The sequence below is a fragment of the Salarias fasciatus genome, chromosome 8 (genome assembly GCF_902148845.1).
Source record: "Salarias fasciatus chromosome 8, fSalaFa1.1, whole genome shotgun sequence".
Taxonomy (NCBI): Eukaryota; Metazoa; Chordata; class Actinopteri; order Blenniiformes; family Blenniidae; genus Salarias; species Salarias fasciatus.
In genome coordinates, this window is record NC_043752.1 from 11,189,289 (window position 1) to 11,212,163 (window position 22,875).

A 22,875-nucleotide genomic window follows, 5' to 3' on the forward strand; every position below is an offset into this window, starting at 1 on the left:
ATGGCTCCGGCTTCACAGCAGACAATGTTCCTTGAAAACAGTAAATTACATCTGGCGTGCCGGACTCACATGAAAACCTTTCGGCGTGCGCACTGAGGATTCTATTGATGGCTTCTTACAGAAAATCATTTGCCTACTAAACAAGCAGACAGTTTCCAGAGGGGGTGGGGAGGGGGGGCTCTACTGAAAGAAAATCTCCAGGTAGCTGTCTCCAACTTCAGCGCAGATTAGCACTGATAGGAGCTTTTTTTGATGTAAACACTATTCGCCTGCTTTACAGAGGAAGATACCATAACAATGACGCTCTTAAGGCTTTAAAGTTTCCCTAAAACCAAGACCGCAGCCAGCAGATGGCTGAAAATGTCACGGTTAAGTAATTCCTTTGTAGTCATTAGGTGCATTCATTAGGATTCCCTTCCAGAGAGAAAGTTTAGATTAGATTATGGGAGATTTTTTTTTTTCTTTAAGTTTCAGCTAAATGTGAAACTAAAGAGGAGGGAGAAAAGTTTGAACAGGTTTCAGTCGTGGTGAGGTTGCCAAATTGTGTGGATATCACTGATCTTGTTGGTGAGTCGGTTATCTTTCTACCTCAAACAGCCAGAGTCTAATTGGCAGCAGGATTACAAAGCAGGACACAGGTTTGGTTATTAACAGAGTCTTTTCTGTAACTTTACCACCCTGACTCCTTCTCAGATTGGATCTGGGAAGTTACCAGGGAGACGCACTTCAGGATCCGGCTGTGTTTCCATAATTCTCTTTCCTTTGTACTTTCGGTCCAATTATTGCATTTTTGGTATTTCTAGTCTGCCAAGACTGTTTATAGCTCCTGCCTCATGTCAGTTCCTTCATGTTTTCTGTTCTATTCTGTGCGCAGTCACAATGTCCTGAAAGTTTAAACTTCAATTTCTTCGTCTTAATCCTCTTCTGATCAGCTCTGTCTGATTTCTCTTGTCACCACAGTCTCAGTGTGGGTCTGTGGTTTCGGGGATAATCCCTCATTCTGATTTTCCCAGCCTCTGATTGTGCCTGCTGTGTGTGATTTCACTCCCCTTGTATATGTGTATTAATGCTCCGCGCTGCTGTTGGTTTGTCTGTTTAACTCCCGTGGTTCAGTTCCCGTGTTTTCTCTGGTAATCTTTTGAAGATTTTCTTGTTTTTTCTGTGTGTGGGTTTTCGGCAGAAACTGATTTCCTCCCACAGTGCAAAAAACATGTGTTTGAGGATAATTGGTGATTGCAGAGTTGCCTGTCGGTATGGATGTGTTTGTCCTGTGGATGGAGTGGAAACCCGTTCAGAGTGGAACCTGCCTTCACCTATAGTCCCCATTTTTGTATTTTCGTTTCTTGTTAAATGAAAGAATGGCGTTAATTTTCTCATCTGACTCATGGCAAGGAAGCGAGCAATGAAACAATAAAATGCATGCACAGCATCATTTATGGCACCTTAAGGCCTGGGCGGGTGCTAAACCAAGACATGTCACTGCAACACGTCCTCCATTTCATCTAGCATCAAATATCAAACTTGAAACACAATGGGAGCTGTGAGTTAATTTTGCAACAGGGGTGCCGTTTGCAAAGAGAAATTACTTAAAAAAAAAAAAAAAACTGCAAGCAATACAAAGAAAGCAAATTAAATTAGCGCAGGTTGTTTTTAGTCTAACACAACACCTTGGGCAGCATTAGGGTTGAAAGGCTGACAGCAGGTAGATGGGGCAGTGTGTGTGTGTGGGAGGGGGGATGTATATCTGTGAGTTGTTATGAGCATATTTGTGTGTGTGTACATATATATATATATATATATACACACACACACACACACACACACACACATACACATATATATATATACACACACACATATGTGTGTGTGTGTGTGTGTGTGCATATTACCTCTTCCAGTGCTGCCAGAACCAGAGGGATGTGCTCGGGATACAGCAGGCCCTGGGACATGAGAGAGAGACACGTGCGCGCATCCTGCTTCATCTCATCATAGCTCTCATCAATCTCCACCGGAGCAATCTGCAGGGAGAGAGAAACGGCGAGCGAGAGAGAGAGAGAGAGAGAGAGGGGGGGGGGGTGGCGGAGAGAGGTAGGAAGACACACAGCAACACACCATTTTGAGTAAATGAAGAGAGAAATTGAGTTTAATGGGCAAGTAAGATTGAGTGGGTAATAATGCTGTGCTGGGACCTGTGTGCGTGTGTGTGTGTGTGTGCGTGTGTGTGTGTGTGTGTGTGTGTGTGTGTGTGTGTGTGTGTGTGCGCTTACCTTGAAGAGTAGAGGCAGGAGCTGAAGCTGCTGCTGAACAGGAGTGGTGAAAGTTCGCCCTGCGCTCGCCATCAACCATTTTAACACTGCAAACAGCACACACACACACACACACACACACACACACATACACACACACATGCAGGAGTGATTCTGGGTTCCTGCCAAATAATAAGAAGGAGAGACTTGCTGCTGTGACCTTACTGCATTGCTCCGGTAATAAAACACAATCTATCATGATTTAGTATCTAATGACTTGTATAATTCCATAACCAGATATTTGTCTGTGTAATGGAGATTAGAGTAATGACAGAAACCGAAACAGCAACAATGGGAGAAAATTAGCACAAAAAAGGGAGATCTAAATTCAGTTGTTGGTGAACAAGCACACACACACACAAAAGCAGATGTGAAATGTCCCCCCAGGGAAGAAGGAAGTTTATGTTTATGTTGTTGGGATTATATACGAGGATCAAACCTAGGATTTGAAAATAAAAAGATAATAAAGTAATTTAAGCACAGGTTGCTCATCTGGACTGAAGTGGGGCAAGTGAGGGTAAAGTTCTGCACAGATTCTGCACAATTTAAGCTTGTTTGTAACGTTTTGTATCAGGTAAAGTCAAAATGCGCTGCAGACTGGACAGTATGGGTCAGCAGAAGTTTTTAAGAAAGGTGATTATTCTTCATCAATTTTAGTTTTGACCAAATTTGTTCAAATTTGTAATAATTCTGATTCTGAAAACTTCCCCAGAAATGAAAGTTTTGGAACCATGCTGATTTTAAGAAATGGCTCAGGAAGTTTGATAGAGGGAGACAGCAGCTCTGCAGCTCAACAACTGATTTCAAATACCACAAAATGAAGGATTAACAGCCTGAATAAGCTGAGGGGCCTTTGATAAACAGCTTCTTTGCTTTCATAATGTCTTCATATTTGTCGAAGCAACCCTTTGAAATGAATATAATATTTAAAGAGAATTAAGGAAGAAAAAAACCCCTGAAAAACAATCACAATGAGGAAAAACTGCGATCAGCCCGACCAGCCAGAAACTGAGAGAAAAAAATTAAATCAATGATAAATTTTGGGTCAAAGCACCGCCCTGTGGGGCCTGTACAAATTCTACATTCTTTTAGAGGCAGCCTCCCAAATATTGAATTTAAGCCCTTTTCCATAACTTCATGCTGAAAAGCTTAAACGCACATCCTTGAGGATCCAAACCTCACTCCGCTTCCAAGCATATTTGAAAGGTGAGCTCAAAAGAGAGCCACATCTCGTTTAATCTGCCTTCGGTGTGTCGGTCTGTTTCACAAGCTGTCACAGTCTATATGTGAGTGTATGTTTTTCATCCCCGGCCTTCGCCACGTCCGTCCATCCACCACACTCTCTGCACGCCCGCATCCGCATTCTGACCCGTCTTGAGCAGCTTGACAGCCTGGGTGCGCTCGTCCGTCTCCTGGGTGTTCTCCTCGTGGACGTGGTTGTGGATCTCCAGCTCCGACGTGAGGGGCTTGAGCCGTTCCAGGACCCGGGTGACGAATTCTGCCACGTGGGGGGAGGAGGTGGGCCGAGTGTGGGGCAGGGCCACGTCGATCATGAAGATATAGGTCAGGACACTGGAGAGAGGTGAAGAGAGAGAGAGAGACAGAGCAGGACAGGAACAATGAGAGGATTTGTAAATAAAGGGGAAAATGCAGACTCACACACTGCAAGATTAACCGATTTCAACGTGATCCAGAGAAGACGAGGCGACTCGTACCTGCCGATGCGCTCCCGGACGTTTTTATACACCTGGGTGAGTTTGGGCTCCAGGTAAGCGAGCAGCCTGTGCAGCAGTTCAGAAACTCTCCACTGCTGCTGGGCCAGACCTCCCTGAAGCACATACAGCAAACTGACAGAGACAAAGCGAGGGAGGGAGGGGGGGGGAGACATGGGGGGGGGGTTGTTGTTGTGTTACTGCGGCACATGGGCTCAGAGCCTGTCAGCTCGGGTTACTGCCGCAGCCCGAAATCAGAAACCTCAGAAATACCGGAGATGACATCAACACACGCCGCGCACACATGAAGACGTCCGTGCACATGGACACACACACGCACACACTCGACGTACCTGGCGTCTCTGAATGAGCCGCCCTCCCCGCTGAGGGGGCTCTCCATCAGCAGCTCGAACAGCCAGTGGAGCTTTCTGGGGTCCCTGCCCTCCTGTCGGGTAACATCCACAAAATACGTTAAGGAAAACTATTTCAGGACGGAAACTTGCTCTTCTAAACCGAGGATACGCCGGCATGTACTTCCGTTCATCCCCTTCTTCTAAAGGTCCCTCCTTTACAACAACACTGGCAAAATCATCTTTAACAATAACTGAGAAACTAAAACTTTGAACTGTTTTATAGGTGAAAAAAATGTAGCTATACTGAAGGCGAATGCGGGTTTGTGTCAGTTTTTACTGAGTTTTCAGACAAAAAATGAATCGTAGAAAATGGAGAAACAATAATCCAGAGTGAACACAGCTCTCTTGTAGAAAGCAGTGTTTTTTTTAACAGAGCAGTTTTGTATTTTTCGTCCCAACAAACAGAATGAAGTCGTTGAACATATGGTTACTGATATTACTAACAGATTTAGTAGATGTACAAATTATGCACGGAGCTCAACAGAAGGGGGAATATTGTTAGTTTTGCAAATATTTGGACACAGGAAGCAGGGCTGCCACTGTTTAACTTCATCTTAGAGAGGGATTTATTAATTTTTGTAATCATACATCAATAATATTTAAAGGATTCATGATTAAACCGTTATGTTAATCATTGAAAAAGGCACTCTGATAGAAAATTATCTTTTCCTTCCAGTCAGTTCACCTGATTGATGAATTTCACTTGAAAATATTAGAATCTGTGAAAAACTGCCACAGCAAACCACTTTATGAACGAAACTAGTGCATGGTTTCATGGTTTTTAATAAACTTTTGAGATTAAATCATGGTAAATAAGCTTTAAGTGCAGGACATAACTATAATAATTATTTTATTAAGCAATAAATAATGGATCAATATCACATTATGACATTGATATGACATCAGGATTAGCCAGAAATCAGTGGTGTGAGAGATAAGCTAAGAGTGTCAACAAACGGGTAAATTAAAGACTTTACGCAGCAAAAATCATTATGAAAGTGCTTTTTACTTGTCACAAAGGAAAGCGATTTACTCAGACTCCCCTTTAATAAGGCCTCCGCTGTGCCCTGTGGTGTATTTGTATGCGTATGAGCAACTCACACAAGCAGTAGCGATGCAGGTGCCCCAGTCTGTGTAGGTTTCCACTGTGATGTTGGTTAATGCTGTCCTGATCAAAGGGCACAGAAGCTGCCAGAGCTGGTCCACCTGAGCACGAAACACACACACACACACACACACACACGCACACACAAACGCAGACCCGATAATGAAAGTGTTTATTAATATTGACTTTTCTTATCAAAAAGCGGCGCGGCGTGTGTGTTTGTGGTTGGGCGAGCGTCTCCCGCACCTTGCCGAAGCTCCAGAGTTTGCTGCCTCTGATTAGTCCTGCAGTAATCTCGCACACGCAGCGCTGCGAGCTCTCGTGGGGGTCACCGGCGAGCTGCTCGAGGTGAGGCCACAGCAGCGGCAGGAACACGTCGCCATAGTTACGGAATAGCCCCTGTCAGTCAAACGTGAAACGCGGGTGTTTTCGGTATGGAAAGAAACAAAGACATTTTTGTTTTTTCGCCCTGACCAGAAAAAAAAAGACAGATTACAGTCATTTGTTTGACAGAAGCAAGCCGGAGCCGGACTGAGGACCATGAATCACAAACATTGACGACAGAAATTGCAGCTCTGTGGAGTTCAAATCAGCGCCGGCCTCCGGTGTTACGTCGTATCACTCCGCCGTAGAAGGTCTGCCAGATCGATCGGGGACGAGAATTTAAATTGCACCTTGAAGAGACAGAAGCGTCGAGGGTTGAAGCTGTCTTTTCCTTTCCGATCCTCCAGGGAGAGAAACTCCATCAGCTGGTCAATAAACTCCGGGTCCGAGAAATACTCAAAGATGATCTTTTCACTCTGAGTGACACAAACACAAACCACATGTAATAATGTGGAGCAGCAGTAGTGATGGTGGGGCGTCACTTGAGAGAGAGATTTGTGTGTGGAGCAGCGTGAAGCACGCACCTCGCTCATCTCCTCATATGTCAGGTCATCTTTTGGCTTTTCAGAAGCTGCATAGATCATCATTTCTCTGAAAGGAGCGGCAGACAAAGAAGAGGCTGCTGTGATTTATAGATAACAACACAAAGGGATGAGAAAAAATGTAGATAGACACATACTGTCTTCAAATAAGCAGCAAGGATAAATGAATGATTATAAAGTCAGTTAGTCAGCAAGCCGTCCGCACACTGAGCCAGCCATCCAGCCCTCCACCTATACATCAATTCTTCTATCTAGGCCAAGCGCCGAGTTGTTCAGTCAGCCTTATCTGGGCCAGGCCGTGACAGGAAGTCAGTTCGACACTCTGCTAGTCATCCGGCCCCCTCAGATCAGTCAGACACAAAGCCACAAAGACGGCCATCAAATTAACCAGGCAGTTAAGTCAATCAGCTGCTCCTTCCAAGCAAGCCGTTAATCAGCCTCCCGGCTTCTAAATCCACCTCCTCGACGCGCAGTCGGTTTTTTTTTTTTCCCTCTTTCTTTTTATTTCCCCTTACCTCGGCCATGAGTAGTAGCCCCAGTGAGTCTTCTCCACAAAGTGCTGCGAGTCCCACTGCTCCTCAGTCAGAGGCAGGTTGTTGCTGTCGTACTGCAGCCAGCAGTTCCCCTCATGATCTCCGACACACAGCCCCACTGGATCCTCAATGCCGCCTGCAGAACACAGTGGAAATGCATTAAACAGGGAGTCCGTTATGACTTAACCACTTCAGGAGAGAGGAAATTCCCCTACATGTGAGTCTGCATCATGGTTACGCTGCATTGTAACTCAGTTATGCTTAAAAGATTCTGCATGTTTGAGATTTCGCAAATAAATTCACAGCTATTTCAACAACAAACAATCCAGCTAAATGCTTTTAATACGTGCACAGCTAAACAATCCATTATCTTTCCCTCACTAACTCTCAATTGCAGCTGCTTTCCTCTCACCTCTTGTCCTTTATATATATTTCTCTGACTGTCAGTGCCAGCTGTTTTCCTCTGAATGCAGGCTCGGTGCCTCCACTCAGCGACGCCCCACCCTGCTCTCTCCCCGTGACTCTCTTAGCCTCATTCCTGTAAAATCTCAGTCCTCTCGTCAAACCCAAACAAATCCCACCAATGAGATCAGGCCAATTAAAAGATTGTTCACATTCTCTGAGAAACGCTGGAGGAAGAAGCACAATCAGACACAATGGATGAGCTGAGCTGAACATGTGCAAACTGCGTAAATTAGCGACTAGTTACTAGTTCTTGATATAACATTCTACTTTTGTTTGTTTATTATGATGTATTGTTTCATGAAAAAGTGGAATGAAAAATTCTACCTTACAAAAACTAAATGTGAAGGGTTTCTACTTTCTGTGCTTGTTTCGGCGGCGCGCTGGAGTGAACAAACTCACTGATCTCTGACGGCTTCACAGCCACTTTCTTGGTAGGTCTTTTCAGCTGTTTCAGGATACCAGCCAGCGCTGAGATTGCCACCTAAAGCAAGAGAGGGGGATTTACGCCGAACAATAGTGAAGCGGGGGCAGCGGTGGAGCAGGGGTGTTTGCGCTCCGCTCGCCGCGTGGGAACGGTTCACGGGAGCCCGGGCTAATTGGCACGCCACATAAACAACGGCTCACACAGGCGTAGAGGCGCGCACGGAGGCAGACCTTGCGGATGCTGATGGAGTCGTGAACGAGGCCCTGTGTGAAGTAGAGGACGGCGTCGGGAGGGAGTGGGTGATCCTCTCTGAGCTGGAGAGACAGCAAGTCGGCGGCCATGTGCTCAAACTTCCAGGGCCTGAAAGCACAAGAAAACACACACACAACCCGTCTCACAGAGGATAGAAAAGTAGGAAACACTCTGCTGCTGATACACACAACATATTTTCTGAATATAGCTTGCATTTCTGCTCCATAAACTATTCAATAGATCTACTGCGCTATTCCATATTTTCTGAATGCCAAACGTTTAGGTAGCTGCTTTTACGACAAAATAACTTAGATTTGAGTATTCTGTGAACGTTTGCACGAGCTATCATCAGCTTGCTGTTTGAAAAGACAAGGAGGCGTGAGGCTGGCGTGCCGCAAACACTGATGTAATAACGGCCAATAACATTGTAACCCGACAACAATTTAAAAATAAAATACAATTGAGAGCTCTGCATAGGTTGTGTCCTCCATGAATAAATATGACAACTGGGGAACCACAACACCTATAACTGTTTCTGTTCTTATTTTATTATTCATATATTATTACGCTATTGTTGCAGTTATCACATTTTCAAAGGTTTCTTTTTTGTTCTGCTTTAATAGAGTAATAACTTCTCAGATAACTGTCAAAATGTCATTACAATAATGGCTCTAATATCCTTTTGGCTTAATTACACTAAAAGGGCCAAAATGATAAAATGATTGGCAGATAATACATAACTGGCCATTATTACATTATTGATTGCGACACCGGTGCTGAATTACAAGAACTCGATGCTGCAGGCCGAAATTATGTTTTCAGCCTCAAAGCTAAAATGTCTTCATTCGTCCATCTTTTAGACTGTTTGATCCAACTGAGGACACGAGAACAAACCCCCTCCACAACAACAGGCTCAACCCAGGCTTGAACCAGGGGTTTTCTCAGCGTGAGGCAGAAGTGCTAACCACTGCATCACTCTGCATCCTATGAAATGCATTTTTTTTTTTCAAATCTGCTCTAACTTAAAATGAAGTTATTAAAAAGACTGGAGAATAAAGGTGACGGATTCCCCGTAGGCTCTCTCTTCCCACCGCCAACCACCAGTATTTTATTATCAGAATCGGAACAAACTTTACTTAATAAGCCGACGGGCAATTAGGTGAGCAAAGGCTAACATCGTCCAGTGGTTGAATTTATATTTTGTGCGGAACATCTTCCCACTGGTTGTGAATGCATAACACATTTATAGGTGCGAAGAAAACTTACAAGTCTCTGTCCTCGAGGCAGTCCAAGAGGTCATTGACTAGTTTCTCATATTTCCTGTGAAACAACAACAGTGAGCGGGGTTATTTCACCAGGATGCCAATGAATTAAACAATACAAACTAAGATGCTGTTAGAACTTTATTCAAGCGATATTTTTGAAAGAAACAGTGTTGCTGCTCCTACCGTGCAGCAACCACATTTCTGATTCGCTGGCGTTGAACCCCTTCCTTTAACTCGTCCACAGACGGCATCTCTAAACACGGCGAGGGATTTTCAGATTTGGCGATTTCATTGGCAATCTCCACACATCCTTCAGACACCTGCGGGAACAAACACCGTCAGGAAGAAGACGCTTTGAGAGGAGCGTCGATCGTTGACCGGGTGACGGTCTGTCGGCTCACGATGAAGTAGATCCCGATGGTGTCGTGCTGGCGGTGGATCCTGTCGGTGACCTCGTCCAGCAGGTGACCGATGGACGGCTTCTCCAGGGTCATGGACGGGGACAGGCCACAGCGGACCAGGGCCGGCCACACCTCCCCCACACAGTCCCAGTCCCACGCACTGGCCAGACAGACGCCGCTGTGCGCACCCAGGAGGCAGTACAGGGCTCCCTGAGGAACACACACACACACACACACACACACACACACACACACATAATGAACACTTTAATGCCTGGTTTCGGCTGGTGGTATTTCTTCCAGCCAGTGCATCAGGGTCCATCTCATTTAAAAGGCTCTTGTAAATGTCTGAGAGAAATGTGGCCTTTTCCCTGACTCTAAAGGACACTGGAGATGTATCTGTGCACTGAGAATAATCTCAAAGTCAAGAAATGTCATGTGACCAACATTTTATTGAGAAGGTGTTTTTTGTTCAGGCTGTTGTCAGTCACCTTCCTCCCTAGTTTACATTTTTTCAATTAAAATGCCAGAGCAGACTGCGAATAATGGAAACCAGGCAGGCACGGATTTCACCCGCTTCCGTTAGAATGCTAAAGAACAGACGAAGGAAGGGGAAGTTCTTCATTTTCTTCTAAATTCAGCCTCAACATTTTTGTAGCAGTGGAGCGTTTTGGGGAGACGTGGTGGAGGCTTGGGGGGGCTTCCTGTGCTACATACATCCAGGAGTGTGTCTTTTTTAAAAACATGGTTTGTGTTGTTTTTTTTCTGTAGTAATCAGAAGCTCGTTTCAAAAGAATGTTTCACAAATATGAGATATGAGACCTTCAGTTGGCATTTTGTTGTATTACTTATTGAAATATTTGGAAATGGAAAAATTCCAACACTGGTGTGGTAAAGAATATTAAAAAATATAAAAAGCCTTTCTGTCCAGAGCTTGCATGTTATCTGTTTGCAGAGTTTTCACTAGGTACTTCAATTTACTACCACCGTCCCAGCGGATGCTTTTGAGGTTAATTGGTGACCCTGAACTGGCAGTATTCATGTCTGTCTGCGAGGGTGCGAGACTGTCTGTGTCTGGATTTGTCTTGTGAGGGACTGGCGACCTGCCCGGGGTGTGACCTGCTTTCACTAATAGTCACCTGGGATCAGCTCCAGCTACTGGCAGCCCCAAGTCACATAAACCAGCCGAGAAGGTTGTTTTATTTACAACTTTGTCCAATTCAGGGTAGCTGGACGACAAAGCTAATCAGAGCTGCGGGGCGAAGGCAGGATCCACCCCGGACAGGTTGTCAGTCCACTGAGCCACCAATCAACCTCAATGGTTTGTTTTTAGACTGCGTGAGGAAACTGGAGTGCCTGGAGAAAACCTATACACACCCATTTTCATCATACCAGGGCGACACAGGCTCAGCCTGACACACAGAAACAGTAACAACAGCACCAGGTCATGTTTTCTACTCACACTCTAACTGCCAAGGCTCTTTGTGTGATTATTTATGTATAAAATCAGTAATGACCCTTATTGTTTTTAAACAATGCATTCAAAAGATGATGCAAAACATTGCACATTATCCGAAGATACTGTTTACTAATTAGGAGAAGGCGAAGAAGCTCTGTTTTTTTTTTTTTTTTTTTTTTTAAACATCTTTTCAATATCAGAGCTTTCCAGCATGTTGGTGCCCTGACACTAAATGCCCTCTCACCCTCTGCCTGCCTAGCCCCGGGGGCAGTCAGCAAAAAGCGGTCAGCAAACTTCGGGCTACAAGCAGCAGTGGAGGAAGCGAAAAGGGAAAATATGTAGGATGGGGCAAGACCTTCTTGCTTATAGTATTAAAACTTGTGCTGAAGGCCACACGCAAGTGCAGGAAGCCAAAAAAGCCACGAAATTCATTAAAAAAAAAACACACAACCTTCAAGTTTCAGCACCATGGACAGAGACTAGAGTGCATGGGTTATGCATGTGACTGTGTTTGTTGAGTGTGTGTGTGTGTGTGTGTGTGTGTGTGTTTATTTGCATGCTTGTGCATGTTCAGGTGCTATGTTGACTCTGTGTTCGTCTTAAACGTGTGCGTGCGTGCAGGAGGACACACCTTGAACTGCTGCTCTGTGCCGGCGGTGTGTTGTGGCGATATGAACTGCAGGATTCGAGGAATCAGGTCTCTGTATGAGAAGCTGTAAGTCCCCATTGCAGTCATCAGCACATTCTGCGCCTTGCTGCGTACCTGCAAGGTCACAAACACACTCTCAGATGTGCATTCACACTTTGGGAAATTGATCTGAACTTCACCAGAGACACTCATGTTTATGCCATCAGATGTGCTGATTAAAATTTAATAATGAACATACATCGGTTCTCTGTCTTTTTTCGTTTTTTTTTTTTTTTTTTTACCTGACTGTACGTGCTGGTCGAAAGCAGCAGCAGATCACAGAGCAGCTCTTGATGAACCACTTTATATTCACTGCCCTCCACCACCAGCTTTCTCATCTATTCACACAAAAACACAATTTTCAACACATAAATTCAATATATTCAGGTGTGGGGACCAGACAGAGAAAAGTGGCATTTTGGCTCAAATTAAGATTGGTAGAAGATGTATTTAAAGTCGGGAAACTGGTGAAAGTGCTGACTAGCATATCCGAAAGTGTGAAATACAGCCCGAAAAGCCTTGTTTTAAGTTGATTAAGCATCTAAATACAGATTTGACTTATAACTTTTAAGGAGAGGACATTTTACTCTATATGAACAAAACTGCAGTGTGAAGTTCTCGGGCAGGTCTCTGCTACTGAGACATATGAACAGTGAGGTTTGTATCGGGCAGGGCATTGGACATGAAGCTTGCAGCTCTGAAGGCTCGTGGGACGTAAACACACCTCATGCTGCAGTAAGACGCGGTCAATGAGCAGCGCTCTGATGTGCTGCTTCTTTCCGAGAAGCTGCAGAGAGAAAGGAGACATTGAGAACCGCCCCGCAAAAGACTCATTCAAAGCGACAACAAACAGCGGCCTTGTGCAGCTTTTCCAGCTCACCCTGTTTTCCATGGACTTCTTGACGAGAGTGAAGCTTTTCCAGCGCGAGTCGAAGTCCTTCTTGTGAGTGCCTCGGAAAAACATGAGGTCACTGATGATCTGCAGTCAGACAGACGGACAGACAGACAAAGGGCGCAGTGAGACCTCCACTGGCCTGCTGTGAGACAGAAAAATCACATCTCAAACATGAATAATGGAAGCATCACGAGGGGAAGACACCTTAATGATGACAAACAAGGACTTTGTGTCATCCTCTGAGTGCTCCAGGATGTGATCTGAAATGGGAAGAGAGCACACAGGTAAACCGCGCACCGCAATCACTTTTCAACAAAGGAGGAAAAGTTAAGAATCCGTCGGAGGTGAAGCCTTCACTCACGTAGCAGCAGTCTCATGGTTTGGCAGATGGACTGTCTGTAGTTCTCCCTTGAATCATCTGCAGGGCAGGAGACACACAGACGTCCCGTATGGACGCGGAATGCAGGATGAGCTTCATCACCCACTCAGACTGACTGCCCGTGCATCTTGCGCATGTGTCCTCTGTGGCTGTTTTTCCTTACCGTAGTTAACACCTACGTGCAGCTTCATCTCGCCCAGATCCACCATGGAGTGCACTCTGAAAAGGAGGCGAGACGTGAGGTGCCGAACGTGACAAGCCTGCGTGAAAATGCGCGTTCCGGTAAACTGCAATAAGGCCTCACAGGTCAGACACGTGCGGTCCATCCAAAGGGGGCAGCATGCTTCCAGCTCCCAGAAGGCAGTGCTGCACAATGGCAAGGCTCTGCAATAACTCCTCCCTGTGAAGCAAACATCAAATTACAGCCATTCTGTAAGAGTAGACGTGTGTTTATCTGCGCTATAAATTAGTTTGGCAGGCCTGCGGTAACATTTCGACACTCTGAGGAGCTAAATCCAGCCTCCCTCCCTCTGTGGTCTTGATTAGGCATGGTGAAAAAAAAACAAACTCCGCCAAATCCAGATATTTGAAACAGATGTTCGGGTCAGTTCAGGATGCGGCGAAATCTCATTCATCAGTTCTATTTGTTTTGTTTGTGCGAGCGCCTGATGCAAAACAGCACACCTGCTCATTGGCTGATCTCCAGAGACGTGGCCCTTGATTCGCCGGAGCTCGGGTTGCAGGAGGAGGGACAGCAGCTGGAAGATGAAGTCCTCCTCCTCCTGGCCAGGTACGTGCCAACACACGCCCAGAGCAGCCACACATCCAGCTCTGCCCCAGTCCTGAGTCAAGAAACAGAGGGTCTTCTCAGAAAGCTGTAGGGGGGGGCGGCTGCCAGGTTTTCCACTGGAACTGCTGGCAGGCGGAGCGGCGAGACCTCCAAGCCGCGGATCTGTGTCATCTACTGCTGCTGAAGCTCGTCAAACACATTTAAACGATAAAAACACCACTCGTCAGGACGAGGGAAACAAATCGCGCCGCCAACAGGACCATCAATTAACTGACTCCAAATTGAACCACATCCCATGAAAACTGAACCTAAATAAATACACATTCAGCCATGAATTAACTGTTCTGTGTCCATAAAGTAAAGCACTTCTACAGTATAATCCAATCACAGACATCATGCATGAGCATATCACACATGAAGCTCTTAGATCTTGAAGTAATCTTAAAAATAATGGTAGAAACACATCTCTTTGTTTGTTTGTTTGTTTGTTTTAACAATTTTAGTCATAAAATTGAGATGAATTCTGAAAATACAGCAGTGAAACAGATAATAGAGGCATGTGAGTGGATCTGCAACTGCATGGCATCAACATACTCCTGTTACCATAAAGTTCAGCTCATATAATTAAACATGTTGAATTTAAGCAAAATCAAACAGCTTTAGAAAGAAGAATCAGTCTGTTTTTGCAATAACAGGAACTCCAACTATCAGGCAAAAAAAAAACATGTTTTTTGTGCAATGCTTGCCACTGCAGCCCTCTTTTTAGTTTTTTGGGAACTCGTATCAAGTGAACGTAACAAACAACATTTCTCTACACAGAGATTTGGGGTTCAGCAATGTGTCCGTATTGTATCGTAAAAAAAAAAAAAAACAAAATCCCAAGCAGATAATTGGAAAACAAACACCTCAGACTTGAACTTCAGCTGAGTAGGTGGATCTCTGGAGTCTCTCTCACTGGACTGCAGTGAACGGTGCGAACATGCAAAGAAAATCGGCTTCAATAAAAAAGAGGCAGATCTACCAAGCAGCAGTACTGAACCCTCCACGGTTGTTTAATTTAAATCTAGCGATTACATTGCCGCCGTTGCCAAACCTTGAATTTGTAATTTTTCATTATAAATGAGAGGAAAAAGCTCAAATGTGAGAAGGTTGTCGAGAACTTTTCTTCACATGTTTGCAGGGGATTGTGTACAATAAGAAACAGCATTCGATGAATTATGGCGTCGTTAGTCTAAGGCTAATTTCAAAGCGCGGTCTACTGGCAGGTCAGAATGGAAACATCCGCCCAGCAACAGAGCGCCTTTAAACAAACCAGACAAACAAAGCAGGATACACAGCGAGAGGTGAGCTGAGCACGTGAAAAACAGGAATGATTAAGCACCAAAGAAAAGGGAAACAATGCAATGTCGAGGCTCGGGTAAAACTGTGCAGGGAAATGGGAATTCAGCTTCAGCAACCAGGAGAAACGGTAAACAATTACGGCTATTGTTTTGTCACTTAACCTTTTATAAGGTCCTCATTGAAAGACGTGAAATTACCATTTCAAAATCTTTTTACTTTGGTGACTTTTCAAAGTCACTTATACCGAAAACAAAACAATAGAAGTCATTTGTGTGTTAAAAAAAAAAAAAAAAAAAAGAGCTGGAAAGTTTTGAAATTAGACCAAAACCACGTCTATGTCTTTAAAAAGATGATACATTCCTCACTGAATTTCTATAAAAGGTTATAAACAACTAAATTCATCATCATTTTTCAGATTCAAATGTACTGTAGGATTACACTCATGTGACCAAAAAGCCAAAGTGTCGATGAGCACTGATTTAAAAAACAATTATGGAAAACAATTTAACAAAACTAACTAGAATATGTCACTAATTTGAATCAATGTGCATCAATGCATCACATATTTAATCTAATACTTGATTGGAATGTGATCAAATTAAAAATCATCCTTTGATAGTAAGACCGCGTTCTTCTTCAGTGTCAGAGATGTTGATGACATGAGTGTGTTTGTGCACGCATGTGTGTGTGTGTGTGTGTGTGTGTGTGTGTGTGTGTGTACCCGTATGGGGAGGTCCGTGTCGAAGCCCCCGGAGGTGCTGCGGTACTCGGTGGGGTAGATGAGGGACAGCGACCGGAGTGTGTGCTCCAGCAGGCTGCAGGCCAGCGTGTACGCCCGCTTGCAGCGCAGACGCACGCACACGCACAGGATCCGCTCCAGGTCCCCTCGGTATTTTAACAGCTGTTCACCATCCACACGTGTCACCTGAAAAAAAAACAAAAAAAAAGCACAAACACACACAGTGTATATGAACACACACTCACACACACACACACGCACGAAGGCGATTCAGACGAGAGATGTGTCTTAAATAATGAGGGTCTCCGGTAAATCACGGCGTCTGGCTCGCTCCCACTCGCATTAGGCTCGCAGGAGTAATAAAACAAAACGGAAAGAGTATCAATATGTTCTGTTTAACGACAACGCTCTGATATTTATGGCCGCGCGGGGCGCACGCCGCAAAAAAACGTCTTTTGCTCATTATTTCTTCTTGTACACCGGTGTGACTGCAGGCTCAAAAACAAACGAAAGTAATGTAGCTATTTATTAAATATGAAGAGTTTCCATTGAATAACCAAGCAGGCTCTGCTCTACAGTAACCGTGAGAGTCGATTTGGCTGTTTTTCCTTCCATATGGGACACCAGAGCAGCTTGCACTGTAGACTTGGCTCGTTTTTGATGGAGGATGCTTTCCCTGCAACTGGGATTCAACCCCAGGTCCCCCGCGCTAATAGAGCTGTAACGGGACCGAGCGACCCGCTGACAGAGTTTAGGTTTACGACGGAGTGGAGACAAAAATAAGTTACAAGATCGGCTTTTTAGAGAGAAGATGCCGAGTCCTCCGGGGGTCTTCACTCACCTCAGACAACAGCTGCAGATTCCACAGCAGCTCCTTATCCAGCTCGTCTTCACTCTGCTGCTCTTCATCTACGCACACACACACACACACGCACACACACACACAGTAAAGCTGGATTACAAACTGCATCGCTGCTGTGAAAAACTGAGCTCTTTCTGTTGAATTCTGGGGTCACATCAGGTTGTACCTCACCGAGAAATGCATCTGTACCTTCATTTTACAGGCAGATTGGAAAACATTTCAAGCATTTGGAAGATTGCATCGATGTACATAGATCCCATGACGATTTGTAAGAACTTTAGTGAACCCCTGAGTGTTATTTTTAAGACTTATTTAAATCCATCACTTCAAAACCTAACACAATCTGTGACTTAAACAGAAGTGTCCACAATATAGAGCTATATATTCCTACAGGGTAAGTCTGCCCACTGATTCATTTGCGAATGTTCTTAAAATCTAACCCATGTGGAGTCTAATGTGTGAGCCAACTGTGAAAATACCAGGCAGAAAAAGATTACCAAACACTTGATTCTTTCCTTTTGTTTGACTGTTCATACTTCCCACTGCAGACTTCACACTCGTCTTTTAAAACCTTGTATTTGTTCTCAGATTGCCGCAGTCGGGTAAATCGTGAAACAACTTGAAAAATGAATCCTTCTTGTGCAAACTGCAGCCTTTGCTCAGCAGTTAATAATGAATAACTGAATGAACTTGCTGGGAGCGCGTCGGATATAGGAGGCCTTGGACGTCCTTTGTGCTCGCATACTACATTTGAATCTACTCTAACGCTCGCAAACAGGACTGCACGCACACGCGCACACACACACACACACACACACACACACACACACACACACACACACACACACACACACACACACACACACACACACACACACACACACACACACACAGGCTGTTACTGACTGTCAGTAATGTGGAGGATGACGCTGCAGCAGTGAGGAACGAACAGACGGAGAGACTCAGCGGGATGACACTGCAAACACAGGCACACACATGGCACGCACACACACACACACACACACACACACACAAACATGCAGAACATTAGCAAAACCATTGAAATGAGGATTATCGTAGTTTCTTCTGAAGGGCTGATGGTCATGTTAATAAAAATGCACATCCATCTGGAGATAAAACTGATTAAAAGCTGTATTACATACTGCACTACATCTTTATTTCCTATTTACTTCCAGTACTGAAGCTCACTTGCATCTTACAGACGAGCAAAACGCTACTTGACCTTCCACTGAGCTCATTTACCTTCTTGAAAATGCCACAGGTGAAATTCTTTGTGTTTTTTTTCTACAGAAAAGTCAATAATATCAAATAGACACACACCTTCGCTGCAGCTCTGCACATGTCCGCCACCATCCTGCCCGACACGCACGTCTCAAAGATGTTGGAAGTGGCGAAGCTGAACACTTTGTGCAACGCAACCTGAAAGGAATGCACCACAGAGAGAGGCTGGGATGATTGACCCGCGAGAGCGCCGCTCATATCAGAACTGAAGTGTGAAACAACGGGTTTCCTTGATTGTGTTCCTCCGTTGATCAAAATGAGGTACACTTGATGCCGTCCTGCTCACAATCGAAAAATCATGATCATTGTTTTGATAAGTAACTCCGCTGGAAAAGCGCTCCTTAAAACGCTCACAGTGCATCATGGGAATTGGGCTGCTCCCCTTATTTGAGTGCATTAATGTCTGAATGAAGACATTCGGTGTCCTGCAATCATCGCCTGTTTGAGACATTTCCCCTTTGTGCTGTGAGAAGCACTCGATCCGCTCACAAGCGTCACAATTATTTCACTTTTTCTGCACTGATAAAGAATTATAATCTTCAATAACACATCATTTACATACTTTAGCTTTTCTTTGTTGTATTGTTCGACATTTAGTCATCATATATCGTACAATAAATATAAAGAAATATAACTATACGATATAGTGACTGAGAAGGTGGACACAGAAATCCTACATCTATACCTAAAATTTGTTTAATATACCCACACGAAATGTGTTTTCCAATCATTTCATTTTATTCCGCTTCTTCAGATGTGCATTGGCCCCCACTTCCAACTATCATCGCATTTTAATTAAGCCAATGAAGAGAGCAGATAAAACCATCAGACAGAAGTCGTTTATTAAAAGGAGATAGCGGAGCGAGCACGTGCGGGATCCCGCCGCTTATACCGAGACGTGCGTTGAGAAAATGAGTTTTCGGGTCTCTTAAGGTTATCAATCCGAATTAGAAGCGATAAAGAAATGAGAGGTTAGCCGAGGTCAGGGTACAGTGGGAAGTTCAGGACGAGCGGAATAATGACGACCTTCAATACAAGTTACCAAATCCGACGCGCCGGGTGTTTTCATGTCCCACCTTGTAGATCTGTATGGAGCACTGGGTCAGGATGGTGCTGACGGTGGAGGACAGGCCCAGCTCCACCAGGCTCTCCAGGTGAGTCTGAGTATCCGTCTCCATCTCGTCCCGCGTCTGTTCCAGGGTGCTGCTGTCTATCAGAGCAAAACATCTGCACAGGCACACACACACACACACTTGAAACACTTGTCACTCAAGAAAATGTCAACAGAGTTATAGTGGAGGGAAAATACAAAACAAAAAAAAAAAAACAAAAAAAAAGGCAGTTTTACGTGAGTTTTAGCGAGAGTGGTGCATTTCAAACAGAGAGACACATTCGTATTCAGACGCAGACAACAAAGCTCCGCTAAGTGACAGTCTGACTTGCTAATTTATCTCTACCTGTCCAAGAACTGCAGAACGAAGTCTTCAAACTCCGCCGAAGCAAAGCACAGATCCTTTTCAATCTGCAAGGCAGACATCAACGTAATTAGCCGGGCGGTTTGTAGAACACTAATGCGCTGCTCTGTATATGAGCCGCTATTGTTTGAAAACATACAGGTTGACATTTTGGGACACTCGCTGAGACGTTTCTCGCAGAGAACTGGAAGCAGGCACAAGGAGATGGATGAAAACCGGATTAATCTGGCGCCGGCCGCCTCACAGCAACAACACGACTCCAGGAAAATTGGCAACATGTTGTTTTTACACTTTGATTTTTTTTTTTGCACACATTAAAAACAACCCGAAATGTGCACATTAGAGAGCTTTTTGCCGTTCTGGCAGGCAGATTTTGTTGTTGTTGCTAGGGTTACAGAGCCGGGCAAGCTGTTCCCGGTCTTTTATGCTTAACTAACATCTGCATATTTACTTTGCAGACATGAAAGGGACATCAGTCTTCTCATCGACTGGCAGGCAAGGAAGCAAATAAGCGCGTTTCCCTGAATGTCAAATTATTCCTTTCAAGAAAAAGGAAAAAAAACACAAAAAAAAAGCAAAGTTTTTCCACTTTTAGACTTTGCATATAATTTTATAATTAGGGAGTTGAAATCAAACTGGGACCTCTCAATTGTGCACAAGAATGGGAAAAGCTGATTTAAATTCCTGTTTTAATTTGTATTAATGTGACAATGCAGTTCACGGTTTGAAAACAGCACAGCTTCATCCTGCGGCTGAACATTTACGAGTTGCTTCATTAAACGATTGCACTGTTGCTGAAAAATAAAAAAAAAAAGTAATGAGTTACTCAGAGTGACCGTATTTGGTTTCCCAAAAAGAGGTCACTCAGTTTGGCCTTCTCTATATGGGTAAAATATTCAGATACGAGAGAAATAATAATTCATCCCTCAATAACAAAGAGAGAAAAATTCTCCCAGGTTACTCAATATGCTTTAAATAATCTCTTTAACAATCAAAGGCACCAGAATAACTCAAAAACTAACGGGATGAATTGAAGATGGAAATAATGCCTCCTCTTTTCACGAAAACCAAATAAACAACAAAATAACAGCTTTTAAGTCTCACCGAATGAATGAATATAAAATCTGAAATAATAGTTTGAATAAATGTAAAAGAAAAAAGAAAAATCTCAGTATGATAACCTGAATAATAAAACACACCGGTGCACAGAGCTGTTTCTTTGTAATGTTGTAGAGCTGTCAGCACTAATGGCCAGATCAGTCATCAAGTTACATCAGTTAGCAGGAGGAAGATGCTCTAAAACCTGGACGTCGGCAGCAAATAGCTTTTATTAAAGGAATATATATTTCAATTGCTGTCAGAATGATTACGATAGTTTAGGATCGATAAAGCACTCCTCCTCCTGTCCTCCAGTAAACAGGAGTTTAGCTGAATAGCAAATGTTAAGATATGGGTAACAGTAGCCTTTAGTTCTTTATTACTCTGAATACTAACTTTTATTTAGACGTTTGTTTCTTTAAAGTGTGTATTCCATCTTCTCAGACGGGTGCGTTGTGTGTCTGCGTACCTCTGTGAGGTCGTCGTGCTGAGACGGAGCAGAAGAACAATCCACTAAAGGCACCAGGGTGGTGAACGTGGTGATGAACTGGAACGTTATCTGGAACGGAGAGCAGAGCGGCCGATCCATTTCACTCCGTCTCTCTCGGCTCAAGAACTCAGCAGACGTCAGTGGAATAACTTCCTCAAACGGCTTCATTTATTCCCGCGTGACGGATTGAGATAACCCGACTGTAATGAGCGCACAAGACGAAGTGGCCGATTCATTTACAGTTCACACACAAACTAAAGACTGAGACACATTAATCGCACGTTCTCCAAACTGAGACGCTCATTCCACTTTCTTGGGATTATTAATAGGACAGACCTGAGTATACAAGAAGGGAGTTTAATCAGCGAGGGTCGTATCGTCTCCTTGTCGAGCGATTCTTCTTCGTTACTAATCAACACGCCCGTTACTTGCCATGCACTTGCTGAAGTCGTTGGGGTCCACCCCCGGCAGAGCGCCCATGAGCAGTGGGAGCACGTGCGCTCGGCCCTCTGGGTAGTGGTTGTTAGGGGAAACCAGGCTGCGGGCCATGCCGATCATGCAGCTGAGGGTGGCGGTGAGGGTGTGCGGCTCGGTCAGGGTCTGCATCGCCGCGTAGGTCCTGTTACACATCGGACGGGGGGGGGGAAAGTAAAGAATGAGACGAGACGGAAAAACAACTGGCGCTCGTTTGTTCTCAGAACAACTGCCGTTTAATTATTGAAGTTTGGTGGCTCAACACTGCCGTCAACATCTGCAGCTCTCACGCGGGGAGAGAGTTCACGGAGGAAAGTGATATTACAGAGGTTTTAGTGCTTATTGCTGCACCTTTGCATCAGACCCCAAACTTCATCTCTGAGAAATCACTGAGTACACAGCCAAGACACACACGGAGCGTTTCTCAGCTGCAAAGAATCGGCTGCATTTTCAGGAGGCTTTGCCATCATATTCTGCCAAAGGAAAGTTCAAATATCAAGAATCTTTCTGTAGACGGAGTCGTGCTTCCCTTCAAAAAAAAAAAAAAAAAAAAAAATCAAGGATGCATCAAGTGGACGCTCGACACTTTCAAAACATCCACAATCAAAGAAAAATCAATGTGAGGCTTTTTCAGAGTGGAAATACAGCAAAATCATTTCTACAGATGTAAACTACATCCTGGTATTTTCTCCTTTTAATTCTGCTCTCATAGTTTTACATATGAAATTTGACAATATGGTATACCTTTGATTTACATGTGAAAATAATTATGTAGCTGTTCTAATAATAAGTGCAAATGTTAGTGCTGTTTGTTGATTTGAAAGGGACTTTTTAGGATTTTGTTTCAATTTCTGATATTGTGCTACATTTAAAAAATACGTTTTAGAGAAGGTCATCAGTGGCTCGGGGCCTCTCTCTGTCCAGTTTACATGTTCTCGATGTGGGTGACTTACTTCTCCAGTACGGGCGGTATGGCGAGCTCAGGCGTGAGGAGGGCGAGGTTCTGCAGGGCGTAGGCTGCGTCTGTGCAGCCGGTTTTACTGCAAACCACCAGGAGAGGGCAAGTGAACACATAGCGACA

General features: G+C 44.3%; 1 protein-coding gene across 1 annotated transcript in view; it reads right to left on the bottom strand.

Moving 5' to 3' along the window:
* psme4b (proteasome activator subunit 4b) overlaps nt 1–22,875 on the bottom strand; it is a 34,502-nt gene that overhangs the window by 3,806 nt on the left and 7,821 nt on the right. Inside the window, exons 11-43 of the mRNA XM_030098926.1 lie at nt 22,748–22,834; nt 21,753–21,939; nt 21,300–21,389; nt 19,715–19,779; nt 19,334–19,484; nt 18,297–18,395; nt 17,862–17,931; nt 16,935–17,002; nt 16,076–16,279; nt 13,908–14,065; nt 13,528–13,623; nt 13,387–13,442; nt 13,206–13,262; nt 13,049–13,104; nt 12,830–12,928; nt 12,674–12,736; nt 12,192–12,287; nt 11,893–12,024; nt 9,803–10,012; nt 9,585–9,721; nt 9,403–9,456; nt 8,115–8,244; nt 7,860–7,941; nt 6,978–7,131; nt 6,445–6,511; nt 6,211–6,336; nt 5,783–5,935; nt 5,533–5,637; nt 4,372–4,463; nt 4,022–4,153; nt 3,676–3,878; nt 2,268–2,353; nt 1,890–2,018 (exon numbers count right to left, since the gene is read on the bottom strand). Of these exons, the coding sequence (XP_029954786.1) occupies nt 1,890–2,018; nt 2,268–2,353; nt 3,676–3,878; nt 4,022–4,153; nt 4,372–4,463; nt 5,533–5,637; nt 5,783–5,935; nt 6,211–6,336; nt 6,445–6,511; nt 6,978–7,131; nt 7,860–7,941; nt 8,115–8,244; nt 9,403–9,456; nt 9,585–9,721; nt 9,803–10,012; nt 11,893–12,024; nt 12,192–12,287; nt 12,674–12,736; nt 12,830–12,928; nt 13,049–13,104; nt 13,206–13,262; nt 13,387–13,442; nt 13,528–13,623; nt 13,908–14,065; nt 16,076–16,279; nt 16,935–17,002; nt 17,862–17,931; nt 18,297–18,395; nt 19,334–19,484; nt 19,715–19,779; nt 21,300–21,389; nt 21,753–21,939; nt 22,748–22,834 (3,694 nt within the window). The remainder of the gene's footprint in view (nt 1–1,889; nt 2,019–2,267; nt 2,354–3,675; nt 3,879–4,021; nt 4,154–4,371; nt 4,464–5,532; nt 5,638–5,782; nt 5,936–6,210; nt 6,337–6,444; nt 6,512–6,977; nt 7,132–7,859; nt 7,942–8,114; nt 8,245–9,402; nt 9,457–9,584; nt 9,722–9,802; nt 10,013–11,892; nt 12,025–12,191; nt 12,288–12,673; nt 12,737–12,829; nt 12,929–13,048; nt 13,105–13,205; nt 13,263–13,386; nt 13,443–13,527; nt 13,624–13,907; nt 14,066–16,075; nt 16,280–16,934; nt 17,003–17,861; nt 17,932–18,296; nt 18,396–19,333; nt 19,485–19,714; nt 19,780–21,299; nt 21,390–21,752; nt 21,940–22,747; nt 22,835–22,875) is intronic.